General features: G+C 37.1%; 2 protein-coding genes across 3 annotated transcripts; both read right to left on the reverse strand.

Moving 5' to 3' along the window:
* Nucleotides 1-1,571: 1,571 nt before the first annotated feature.
* LOC130730989 (proline--tRNA ligase, cytoplasmic) lies at nt 1,572-6,350 on the reverse strand. The gene is made up of 13 exons (XM_057583163.1): nt 6,192-6,350; nt 6,008-6,096; nt 5,836-5,924; nt 5,629-5,721; nt 5,421-5,537; nt 4,801-4,988; nt 4,324-4,390; nt 3,840-3,962; nt 3,599-3,751; nt 3,229-3,513; nt 2,901-3,119; nt 2,226-2,319; nt 1,572-1,880 (listed from the first exon to the last, which is right to left on the reverse strand). Exons 2-13 carry the CDS (start codon nt 6,072-6,074, stop codon nt 1,816-1,818), a joined length of 1,560 nt encoding a protein of 519 aa, XP_057439146.1. The 5' UTR covers nt 6,075-6,096; nt 6,192-6,350; the 3' UTR covers nt 1,572-1,815.
* A 968-nt stretch (nt 6,351-7,318) lies between these two features.
* On the reverse strand, nt 7,319-12,799 carry LOC130730991 (protein transport protein SEC23 A). Of its 2 annotated transcripts, XM_057583167.1 has the most exons (7): nt 12,448-12,799; nt 11,631-12,318; nt 9,680-11,497; nt 8,072-8,188; nt 7,915-7,986; nt 7,606-7,768; nt 7,319-7,491 (listed from the first exon to the last, which is right to left on the reverse strand). In XM_057583167.1, exons 2-6 carry the CDS (start codon nt 12,105-12,107, stop codon nt 7,631-7,633), a joined length of 2,622 nt encoding a protein of 873 aa, XP_057439150.1. In that variant the 5' UTR covers nt 12,108-12,318; nt 12,448-12,799; the 3' UTR covers nt 7,319-7,491; nt 7,606-7,630. The 2 variants fall into 2 exon arrangements, with proteins under 2 accessions (XP_057439150.1, XP_057439149.1); XM_057583166.1 differs by having other exon boundaries at nt 7,319-7,768.
* Between the last annotated feature and the right edge of the window lie 765 nt (nt 12,800-13,564).

Below are 13,564 nucleotides of genomic sequence, written 5' to 3' on the forward strand. Positions count from 1 at the left end.
TAATTTTATGTTGACGGGCGCTTAAAATAAAGTTTTCCATTGTGAATTTTAACAACTTAACATTGTTAAAAAGGTAGGATGAAATATTATTACTTATTAGTATCATTTTCTTGGTTAAAAATATTAATACAAAATTGGACTTTGTATTGGACCGAAGTGAACATCGTCGTTTATTGGCCAACAAGGAAGAAAAAAGTGAACTTCATCATTTTCCTATCCTGTGGTGATGTAGTTACAAAACAAATATGGGTGTGTTTGGATTTCAGTTGAGATCAACTGGAAAACACTTTCAATCCAACGGAACCTAGGAGTTACTTTCACATTCGCACATTGGAATTCGTGTTTTTCAGTTGAAACTGTCATGGAACGTGTGTGAACTGAAAACCAAACACACACTATGCAGTTAACAATCCATGAGAGCTGTTGTCTCACCAGTGAAGGCATGATCTTATCGTTCTTTTTATTATTAATTTATATTGCAGCTTTGAGCTTCACAGTTCGGGAAAATAAACTAACCCAAAATATAAATTGATCTTATAGAGAAAAAAATAACAAGGTCAATTTGTATTTTGTAGTGAAGTGCTTCTTGAACTGACGATCGTTGGCACACAAAAAAAATGAACTAACTAAACATCAATTTTGATTATTTTATTAAGAAAAAAATGTGTCTAGAAAGAGGGAACAGTTCCTAGAACAGACAATGTTAATGAAACAAAATGTTAAGTCATACATCTCAACCTCTGGCGCGTGAAAAGTTAAGGTTTCCAAGGTCAAGCATCCTATGCTTGATGATAAACCAAACTGTAACTCTAACACTGCTATATGATAGTAATAGCACATGGACAATTCGAAATCTTGCAGCAGAAAGTATCAATGTTTTTAATTAGCAAATGCATCTATTTTTTCGGTTAATAATATTGCTATAGAGCAATAGAAAGATGTTTGGTAGGATTTTTAGTAAAAGGATATCAAACAATATCGCATTTATAATGAAATCGTGAGCTATAATATGCTTAGTTGCTTACATAAACTTCTACTTCATCAAAATCCATTTTGAAACACAAACTTTTGCCCTATATTAATTGTCCCTTCAAAATAGAAGGCAAACATGCACTAAGGTTATGCACCATATAATCATATATTACATTTTTAATGGCTATTCCCTTCGTAGCCACATGTAATATTTCTACGGCAAGATGACTACATCAATGAATTTTTTAAAGCATTTTAATTGTGCAATTTTGTGTAGACCCAGTCACATAATTGTGTATTTCATCCTTTCTTTATATGAACTTCTTACCATAAGGTGAGGTTATGTACATACAAAGAAAAATGATACTGCACACATGCTTTCTGTAGCATCACTTTAGCAGTGCTTTGCATAATTGATGATTAAGTTAGGTGCTCAATCTCATTTCATGCTTTATCAGTCTAATTGGCTACTAAACTAATCAACCCCTGATACACTCCGGACATGCCAAATGCGTGGGATTCTTTTTTATTTTTCCCATTGGTTAAACAAGATTTCCGGTTCGTTTGTAGCTAAGGAGCAAGTTCGCAACACATCAAAATGAATAAATTCAATGTTCATACGCAACCACTGTTCTCAATGCAAGTATTGAACCAATATGCTCCCAACGATAATTAGATGGCAACAGATGTAATATTCATCTTCAAACCTGAATTCTATTGTAACGTATAAAATCAAAGTAAAACAAAAATGTACTCAAGCAAAAGAAAGCTAATATTTATGTAACCCACAAATCAGACAAGGTTAAATATCAAACTAGCTCCAGAAAATACCACAACCAAGATCTAGTAACTTCTGCCCCAGTATGACCACTTTGTCGCAGGCTTTCCTGATGCAAAGCATTTGGTGCCTGTAAACCAAACCACATAAGATTTCAATAAGCAACATCAACATTAACTGTGATATACTGACAATTATTCATTAGAGGCAGAAAAGTCTTCTATTTATGAATTGACTATTGAGATTTACTGACAGAAAAGGGATGAAGAATAGAACTCTATATTGCATAATGCATATTGACAGAGCTACAATCGTTCCTATATCTATATCAGAGAATTGCACCAAAATAGTTAACGGGATTAACCGATAAAAATAAGAAATATAAAACAATAGTTCATGGCAAGCCCATATAGAAGTTAAAGCTGCAAAAAGGTTTTAACCGTCACAAAATAACACCGCCACGCATTTGAAATACCTTCTGGGAGTTCTGGCTGATCAAAGGGACTACAAAGGGTCTTAGCTGCTCCCGTCTCGCCCCTTGTCCTTGCTTTGACATCTGCTTCCACCTCCTGAAGCATTATGATTGACCGAAAACTGTTACGATCAAGACACTAAACCACACACCATACATGGCCAGACATGTTTGAACATTATGCATAAGACATTAAGACGGTTATGTAATGTCTAATGAGTAACATACATTGCAAAATCAGGTTTCCAAAATATCAACACTTTTTTCAAAGAAAGATGACATGAACGATAACTTCATCTTCAGTTTTATTTGGTATGTATGACATTCTTTAGCAAATGAAGTGCATGATGAAAGGAAATTATAAAACGGAAGCTCATAAGGGTTGCCCAATCATATGCATCATTAGTTATAAAAAAAGGAGAAATATGCTTCATTATTTTTTAAACTGATAATGAAGCTTTCAAGGACAGTTTTGATAGTTTTTTTTGTATATCTGTCACATAAAAATGTACCTAAGCTAAATAAATCATAATTGACCACAATCAGATAGCCAAACAAGTATAAATAAAAGCTGAGACTAGGCAATAAAACAAGGCAATGCCTTAAAAATCAAACTTGTCAAGCATATTATCAAAATGCCGGAATCATCATATTCGGACGAAACTATACGATCCATACCTCCTCATCACACCAAGGTGCTAAGATCATCTTTTTTTCATTCAAAGCTTGTATAAACTCATCCCATGTATGTATGATCTGAATACATTCATCTCGTTTTTGTTTGGCAACATCAAAAAGATTCTGCTGAATATTATCCAGCAACTTCTTTAATTCCTCAACCAAATCTGCATTAGCAATGTCTATCTTTGCTCCATTATCACGACGAACAGCACGAACCTGTGAAAAATATGAACAAATTTATCTGGTATTTTGTTAGAAAACTGACAGTGTAAAAGCAAAATGTCATTTATGAAAATCAGGAGAACGGTAGGAGAAAGTTGATAACCTGCTTATTTGCCAAATCCTTTGGCCCAATTTCAATTCTTAGAGGAACGCCTTTCATTTCCCAGTGAGAATACTTCCATCCGGGAGAATAGTTATCTCTAGTATCTGACTCAGCACGAATACCTGCTTCACATAATGTATTCACAGTTGCAGCACAAGCATCATAGATTCCTTGAGTATTAGCATCTTTGAAAGGCACGGGAATCACTATGACTTGAACTGATGCTACTTTAGGAGGAAGCACTAATCCCTTGTCATCACCATGAACCATAACCATCACCCCAATCTGATAAAATAACAGCCAGGAATGTAGATGCAATTAATATAGAGTAATCCTCCAATGCATGTCTAATCAAGAAATCAAGGCTTACCGTTCGAGTACTATAGGCCCATGAGTTTTGCCAGGCCATTGCTTTTTCTCCCTTCTCATTTTCAAAGTTAATCTCAAACATTTCAGCAAAATTTTGGCCCAGACAATGAGAAGTTGCTCCTTGTACACCACGACCTGTGTTTGGAATAAATGCCTAGCAAAATTCAACATCAAAATTTTGTAAACAACTTTTCAACATTCAAACAGTACATCAGTATTTGAGAAGAATGTCAAACATGTACCTCAACACTGGTAGTGTAAAGTCCACCAGCAAACTTCTCAAGCGCACTTTTCTTACCCTTTATGACAGGAACTGCCAAATACTCTTCATATATACGCCTATATAATTCTAATATCTCAAGAACCTGCAACAACAATAGTTTAGAATATTTTCAAACAAATTTTCAAAAGATTGGATTTCTGCATTCTTTCGTGGAAAATATGAATTCATGAGTATAAGAAAATAGTATGCAGTATGCAGTATGCACCAGGAGCCAAATGGAAGTTCATAGCTAATTTAAGTACTATAAAACAACAAGAAAGGGAAGGTAGAGAAATATAATAAAAGTCGTTTAAAAAAAAACAGAATGCTTCATAAAGCACAATATGAGATAAGTGCTTAACAACTCTCACTAGACATTCAAAGACAAAAAATGACAAAATTAAGGCAGGTTATGAAAATAAAACAAAGGAGAGATTCCTAAAAATAACCATTTAGTAAAATACCTCTGCATCTGCTTCCTCCTTGGTTGCAAAAGCAGTGTGTCCTTCCTGCCAAAGAAACTCACGACTCCTGCAATCGAAAATTGTATGAGCAGCACAAGATGGACTATAAACAAGTTCTACAATGTAAATCAAAAGTGACAGAATTATAGAAAAAATATCTGACATCATATTTAACAATAATTATTCCTTTCAAATTTAAGATTGAAAATAAACTTAAAAAAACATATTTTGTAAGCCTGCTTCACTGTAACCAATTCATCAGAATCACTATCAGATGAACATCCATTCATAAAGGTAACAACTAACAAGTAAAATTTCAAGGCATTGTGGAAAACATAAACAAAGCTGAAAACCCCAAAATTGAAGTCTTTTAATTAAGTTTGGAAGTGTTCATTACATCAAATGTGGCCAGCAAATAGGCATACAAAATGGAGAAACAAAAAAAGGTGAAAAAAAGGGGGAAAGATTACTCAGTACCTGATGAATGGTGTGGGGTTGCTGAACTCCCATCTAACAACATTGCACCACTGATTGAGTTTCAGTGGCAAGTCACGATGCCCCCTAATCCACTTGGAGTAGTAGGGGTACATAACGGTTTCACTAGTTGGGCGAATAGCAATAGGAATTTCTAACTCAGATTCCCCAGACTTAGTCACCCAAGCAACCTGGAAAATGAGCAAGACATAATCCAAAAAATATTAATATTTTGAAAATCAAATGTCATTCAAGAAAACAATGCTGCTGTATAGATTATTATCCAGCAATCATTAAAAATACCGATTCAAATATTTTTTTGTTGGTATATCCCGTTATCCAGCACAGTATGTCCCTGGTTAATAGTATGTTTGGCTTTGCATTGAGAATTAAAAACTCATTGCTCAAACAAAAGCTACTAGACACAGGCTTTCGCTTAATCCATGATTTTGGACTTTCCCCACTCCAGATCAAACAGACACTAAGAAAACTTGGTCCAAGGAAAATAAATCATGTAGGCATGCAATGATCTCCAAAACTTTACTAGCAAACCAAATTCCATGAATAATCATTCAATGATAATATTCTAAATAACATGGCGCAACAAAACCACAAACTCTGACCTCTGGAGCAAATCCCTCAACATGGTCCTTCTCCTTTTGCAAAACTCCAGGAGACACAAACAAAGGGAAGTAGCAGTTCTTGATCTTCATTTTCTTAATTTCTGGATCAAAAAAAGCCTGCACATTGCATTACAAGTTAAAGCAATTCCGAGCTACAGAAAGCTTAGCAAATTAAAGCAATTAACTATATCCTTGTAAACAAACTTACTTGCATTATCTCCCATATGGCCATGGACCAAGGCCTCAGAATATAGCAACCAGAAATATCATAATACTCAATCATTTCCGAATTAACAACAACCTGATTCATCAATCGAAAGCCAAAGTCAAACATCACACACACACACACACACACACACACACACTATCAGATCGAAATTAGCAATGTTGACCAAACACAGATCAGGTCAAATACCTCGGAATACCATTCTCCGAAGTTTTCAGCCTTCTTATGCGTAAGCCCTAACCCAGTCTCTTTCTTCACCTCCTTCTTCTTCCCACCACCTGCAAAGCATCGTCGTCGTTAAACCGTGAAACGCTACAACCATGCAGGAACGAACATCAGAGCAATGCGAATTGCGAATTACCTTGTTGCTGCTGCTGCTTTTGGGGTTTCGAATCAGATTTCTTGGTTTTGGCTTCAGTCCCCGCCATTGTGAACGATGAACACGAGATCCTGCAACAGCGAAAAAAGAGAAACGATACAGATTCAGTGGTGAAGAAGAAGAAGAAGAAGAAGAAGGTATTGGATTGAAACGGAGGGTGTGTTACCGGTTGCAGAGAAGCCGGCGAAGGTGAGTGGAACGCGCGAGAGCGATTGTGGCGCTGCGAGAGACTAGGGTTTTCGTTTTCAATTCAGATAATAAAATTGCTCGTCGTTTTCGTTCTTTTTTGTCTTATACTCACTCCTTCACTCTTACACACTCTCAACATTAATGTAAGATTAGGGTAAATTTTTGCCTTTTATTATTCCTTTTAAATAGTAGAATAAAATTAATACTAGGGATTAGGATCCGGATTTTCCATATCTAACAAAATAAATACCGAAAATCTGTTTTTTTAAAGGTAAATCTTAGATAATTAATGCAAATCTTTTAAAAATTCGGTTTTAAGATTTGTTTTAGAATCAAGGAATACGTGTCAACAGAAGAGAAGCTATTTAATTATTTTCTAATATATATTGATTGATATAGGGAGGAGATGACTGATGTAAGTATCTTAGATAATTAGGGAAAATACATCTTCACTCAAACACTACTACTAATCATTGTATTTAACCCTCAAAGGTTTGAGAGAATAGTTGTCATCATATATTATCAAGATTCAGATTCTAGCTTGGCAGAACCTACTTTTATTTGATTATTCTACATTGCTATTCACACTTACAATTTACTTACATTAAGAGAAATAAAGGAAAAGAATAAAGAAAAACGAGAGACATATATGAATCAAATCTCTTTTGCATTTGACTAGAAACCCCCTTTAACACATGCTATAAATGTAAGAATAATGCAAATGGATGCACAGAAGTTTATATAAACTTCTTTGTTTTTATCATAATACAGTAATAGCAGTTCAGAGGAATGGTAACATTGTAAGTCTGTAACACTAAAACTTGTTAGTCAACAGAATTTAAATTTACTAATAACGTTGGTCATTCATGGAAATATTCCTGTGTCCTGACGTTCTACAAGCATGGTCAAAAGAGGATTCTGAGTATTCATTAAGATTGGGAACTATGCTGATTTTGAATTTATTCATTTTAATTCCAGTACTTATACACAAGAACTTTCAAGCAATAAATCCATTTTTTAAATTAAATCAATTTTCGAAACATACTCGCAGACTAAAGAGTTTAGAGAAAAAAAAAAATTGGCCATCATCAAGTGCTATAAATATAAATAAAAAGAAGTCCATTATTGCTCTATGGAAACATATTAACTGTCATGTAAATTGTAAAAATTTCTGTCACCCCCTCCCAACACAAAAAAAAAAGATTATTTCTTCGGAGGTGAACAAAATCAATGGAAGGAGGCACTGAAGCGAGAGATTTGGGACATCTACAAGAACACTGTGTTGCACAAAACATGGAAAAAACCCAGTGTCAACAACTCAACAAAGAATACGCAACAAGTTGGAAAATTCAATGCCCAAGACCATTACGGGCTCTCATAAATTAACCCACCAAATCACCTACAGCAGAATGGTCATCATCTCGGTTGGGGTGGCACCACTTTCAAACTTCGCATCCACTCACAAAAGCTAGGATCGTCGAAGTGAACAAAGCTGCTTTTCAGCTTTGTCCGCGCTTCTTGTGTCAATGTCCTGAGTTGAGGGAATCTTGCCTCCTGCAAAAGTAGCATTATTCAATGTCAATATACCAATCTTCAAATTGACGCTGGTTTTTGGACCAGGAAACAAAAGTGAAATCAATGAGGCAAACAACATGTCTAATGAGTTTCACAATAACGAATATAGTGATAGGGCTGTTCACCTGCTCATAAGGAGGATCTTTGTGAGCTGGTATGAGACGAGAGACAAAATATCGAGCTTGGGAGCTACCCTCCTGTTTCAAATGTAAACTGTATGTTAGAGTGTATACCTTATAAAGCAGAAGCTGAAACTGGTATGAATAGTAAAGAAAAATAAACCTTGAAAGCAAGGATACGAGGAGCTGGAAAACGGAATTCAGTCAGTTCTTCAGCTAATGTCCTGCATGCAGCCAAAGCAGCAGCACTTTTTCCTTCATCTGCTCCAAGTTCAGCACCCTAGGTCCATACATCAATATTAGACAAACATATATTAGTAGAAAACAAACAGAAAGAAAACGAAAATTAGAAACAGGGAAAGAAACAAGAAACACAGCCAACAAAAAATATGTTAATAAAACTACCACTTAAGCTAGTAAAATATTCGACCAACAAAAAAAAGCTAGAAATATATAATGCTATATTCATGAGCGCAAAGTTCAGCCTGAATTACCCTTCTGGACTAATTAACTTAATCAAATTTCAGTTTCAATATCCTAGTTTAAATAGCAACTTGATGCCGACAAGTGTTTCAGCATGCAATTGAAGTTGCAATCTTGTTGATGTATAGACACTATTTGTGATGTTGCGTGTGTCTCCATGTTATAAAAATGGGTGTCCCATCATCAAACTGAATGTCATATAAGCAGAAGAGGTTTTTTGCCAGACCAGAAAAAGTACATCAACAAAAAATTATTGGAGGCTTAATTACAACAATTTAAAACTATATGGTTGAAAATTGTTACAAAGGACACTGGAGAGACCAAAATAAAATTTTGGTAAAATCAAGACAAAATGTACAATTTAGAGCAATGCAACTAAAGATTCATAAACAGACCTCATGTCAGGTTTATTTCAACAACAACCGCATTCAAACATCCAACAATATTAAGAAAATTATAGACCTAGTCCCTTCTATATCAATGGTAAAGAGAGAGCCCCCCAATATAACAGACTTGAGTAAAATAAAACAGAGAACTCGAACATGAGGGAGCTATGCCTCTCGGCCAAAAACAAACACTCCAGCAGATCCATAGTTTTTTTTATGGCACACATCAAACACTAAAACGTTTCATAGTCAGAAAAGTTTTGAAGTCAGAGGTAAAGAATTTTAATAACAGGAACATGTTTAAGAGTTATTGACCAACAAGTTCAAAGTTTTGAACCTTGTCAGTCAAGAGACTAAGAATAAAAAACTGAGTTTTATTCCCTCAGTGTGGGTTGCCAGTTGTAGCACTCTTTGGCTAGCCATCCACCACCAGTCACATCCGCTGTTAGTTAGCGAAGGCAGCGACTATGTCAACGCAGAAAAGATTGGCCAGCCTTCCCATTCCCAAAAACAAGACAGAAGAGAACAACAAAATTGAGGGAAAATGAGCACCAATGTGCCACTGTATGTGGCTCAGTGCTATTGCACGACTTAACATTGTTAACAACTGTGACCAGACCCCTCTGGTTTCTACTTTCTACAAGTCATAATGCAATGACATTTCAAATCCATTACCATGAAATAATCCTTTTCATTAATGGTTAACGGTCATACATAGCAGGAAGCTAATATAAAAACATGTACTGTCGCTGACAGGAGAGCAAGTGCAGTAACAATAATTCAATTAGATTAGTATCCTAATAATTCCCCAAAAAGACATATAAAGATAAAGACTCTTAAGTAATTTATCTGCAATTCCAACTAAGAAAATGTAATGCTAGAACAGATGATAGGAGGCATACCAACCAAATGAAGACATCAGTGCCCTGGTCAAGTACAACAGCAGTATCAGACTGCATTGCAAGATCATAAGCTGGTAGCTCCTCAAAAGTCCCCCCCTCCCTGTGCATTAGACAACGAGGAGCCACCATTCTGAGTGATAGGTCAAAGGATGCATTCAGAAACAGGTTCCTCAGCACAGACCTCTCATCTTCATGGCCAATAATGCTTCCCAATAGCGATCCTCTCCTGAGATGGAAAAGGATCTCAGGTAAGAGAGAAAGCTCCTTTGGGAAGCAATGAAGTTTTGATTTTGGTAGTTGGGAGCCAAATTTAAGAGCAATATCCTTAATTCTTTCATCTATTGTTGCTCGCATATCAATTGCATCAGATTGGTTTTTGGCTCGTAACAGAGTTCTCTTTGCAATGAGGACAGCGGCCACTTCATCCTGAACACTCTCAAGATATCCTGAAACGCTATCTACTGTTGGCAGTCTAACAGTAATGACCCTGGACACATCAGCTTGATATACATTTGAATACTGAATAGTAAACTGGAAAAAGACAAAATCGCTTTTGATATCCCCTTTGGTTTCCATGGAGATAGAGAAGCACTGTGTTTCTTCAACACTTAGCATCTGAATATAAAGAGCAGTGTCATTTTTAAACGTTTCGTGGGTGTCTACATGTGACTCTTCCCCAGGACCCACAACTTGAGTAATGAGAATATCATCTGATGTTCGCAATTCTAACAGTCCATGAGAGCCTGCTGATCTGGCTGATGCCCTTTGCAAATTAACACCAAAGGCTTCTCCAAAATCATCGTGGAGAATAAAAACTCCACCTGATGCTTTTGCGAGAGGATGTAAGATAGGAACTCTTACAGGGCATGTTCCAGCACATAAAATATCAACCACAGTATTTTGTCGATGAGCCTCACGACCCAGATTCTCCATCCATTTCAATGCTGTTTTTTCCATATAAGGATAATTAGGGTGACTAAAAGAATGAGGAACAGATCCAGGCCCATAAGTGTTCGGTCCACCAGCACAGACAATAACTCTACTATTACCCCCTGACCTTTTGACTACCCCTCGGGACAGATCTGACGGGCCCTGAATTATAGCAAGAGCAACCTCCACAGCAGTTCCTAGGCACCGATCTCTGGAAGCTTCAGGTATGTTCAACTTATATGCTCTCAATGATGAAAATATGGAATGTGCTACAGGTAATGAAGCATGCATGGGCGACAAATATATGCCAGTACCATAAATCAAAGCTTTCAAAGAGTCTTCACTTGGTGATTTATCCCCGGGAAGCACATCAGCAGATGCAATTGATTCTTCTGAGAAGTCATACACTGATACAGTACGGCCATATAGTACAATTCCTAATCTTGTTGTTGGAGGGAGAGAATCAACAAAAGCATGCAAAGAACTCTGAAAATGGTGTAAGTGAGGCTCATCTAAACATTCATCTATTACAAGAACAACTGGGGCAGACATTCTGGAATCTGAAACTGGAACAAAACCAGGTCTCTTGTTCCCAGTTTGAACATAGTCAACCATGGGTGAAGACAGTTCTGGAAATCTGTGAAGATCTTCCTTGCTAGCCGCAACGTACTCACCACCACTTCCATTCAGTTTCCGACATATAACACACTGCCACTGGCCCGAGCCAAGTAGTATGTTGCAATATATATTTGCATAACCACCACAGCTTTGGCAGCGATGGGGATCACGCTGTATTACCTGAGGGCCTGTTGAGACCTCCCTCCCAGGAGAGACCAATGCCCCAAAACCCAGACTGGGCACATTAGCTTGTTTCTTCTGTTTCAGTACCTAATTATCAAATGGAAAATAGATGTTTATATCTACAAAAAATATTTATCCCATTATATAATAAGCTTAAAGAACAGTAACTCAATGTAAAATTCCATGCCTTGATCATGAATTAACATAAAGCAGAATATACCTTATGAGCTGAAAAAAGAACAAAGGATGACTCCCCAACAGGAGCATGGTCCGCTATACTATCAGAAACTTGGGACTGCAAATCAAATGCTCCATTGGAATATTGGGGCGACGATGACGTTGGCAAAGAAGAGCTTGACGAAAAAGCAAGTGGCTGAGGTGATGCAGGCGATGTGCGAAACGGAACAGCAGCCGGACGGACGGGCGACGAGAAGACAGGGGGTCCAGGAGGGGTGCTCAGGTGAGGAACTGGACTGCCAGTGGTAACCCCATTAGCCGGTGAAACAAGGTTTGGGCTCGGGGTTTTAGCGGGTTGGGGAGAAGCTTGATCTTGATGTAACTGTAATTTTGGTGGAGGAAATCTAGGTGCAGCTGCAAAACTAAGAGGTGGGGGAATTGGACCCTTGTCAGGGTTTTGACCCTGTCTGTCTGGGTTTGAAGGGGTGAACCCAACATTAGGTTGTGTTGGGTTAGCCATTGAAAATCAAGGTAGACTAACAAAACCAGTATAAGGAAGTAAAGTTTTACAAGAATTTACAGTGTTGCAGGTAGAATTGATAGTGAGGAAGTGATGAAAATCAATACTAACAAGAAACAAGAGAGAGCCTGATCAAGATTCACATTCCATTGGTCAGAATTCGCAGAGACCTTAAACCCTCAATGAAATTCCACCTGATCGGAGATCCCCTCTGCACATAGTAATCCAGCAGGCAAGTCAATACGAGGGAATTGAAGAAGAAAGAAAGAAAAAAGATCAGGGATTCAAGAAATGTGCTAGGGTTTGAGATGGAGATCAAGATTTGGGTGAATTGACATACCTGAGAGAGAGACGAGAAATGGGTAGTGATGAAATGGGGAAATTGTAGAGTCTTGTTGTGTGAATTCCGAACCCCTAATCGGAATTGGGATCGGGGGAGAAAGGGTAATGGTGGTGCTGTGTAATTGTGATAGCGATTTTGGATCGGAGGTAGGTTTTTTACACGAGAAGAAGAAAAAACAACGGCAGTGAAACCTTCTCAACTCAACCTTGGTGTTTTTCTCCTACATGTTTCGGCCCCTTTATCTTTGTGTTTCTTTCCTTGTTGGCATGTTGCCCACCTACGATAGCTCGAGAGAGAGACGGCGCCACCAGGAGCACCTCACGTGAGATGCAACGTCCCCATTAGTATACCTTCATAGTTGGAAGTAGGGATGGAAGAAAGTTAGAAAAGGTAATGGCTAAAAAGGCTTACTTGGCTCATTTAAAAAGTAATTTTTTTAGCATAAATGATATTTACCGCTGACAACAATGACTAATCTACTCACTTCTCACTTATGGTGTGAGTATTAAGCACCAAATAACTGTTCACAATATGCGTTTCATTCTCATGGGTAAGGATCAAACATTCGCCATATGATTAAGAGATAAAATGAGTTAACCACTACATATGTAGTTATTTAAAAAGAATAATTTATATAATTTTAACTTTTTAAAGGTATTTTACATTCAAGAATCAAGACGACACAAGGTTAGAACACTAGCATGAGTAGACACATTCTTGGACCAAAAGTATGTAGCAGAATTATCAATTCTACATACAAAAAGAAGATCAACTCATTCAAACAAAACTAAAATAGTACGACAATTCTGACTAATTAGATTTATATAAAAAGAGACTCTGGAATGACACCTCCACAACTAAAAGAGTTACAAAGTTCATGTCTCATAGCACACGGACCTAAAACCAAGGTCAATCACTAACAACATCGCCCATCTGAGGCCAAGAGCCCCTGCAATCCCTGGAGACCAAATATGAATGGGAAAATATGTCGTTAAAGCCAAGACCTCTCCATCATGATCACGAGTTATCATGCCAACACCACCCACACAAGAGTCATAAACAAAAGCATCAAAATTAACTATCCTCCTAAGAATGACGTCTCCAAGCCACCTTC

The sequence above is a fragment of the Lotus japonicus genome, chromosome 1, assembly GCF_012489685.1.
Source record: "Lotus japonicus ecotype B-129 chromosome 1, LjGifu_v1.2".
Classification (NCBI taxonomy): Eukaryota; Viridiplantae; Streptophyta; class Magnoliopsida; order Fabales; family Fabaceae; genus Lotus; species Lotus japonicus.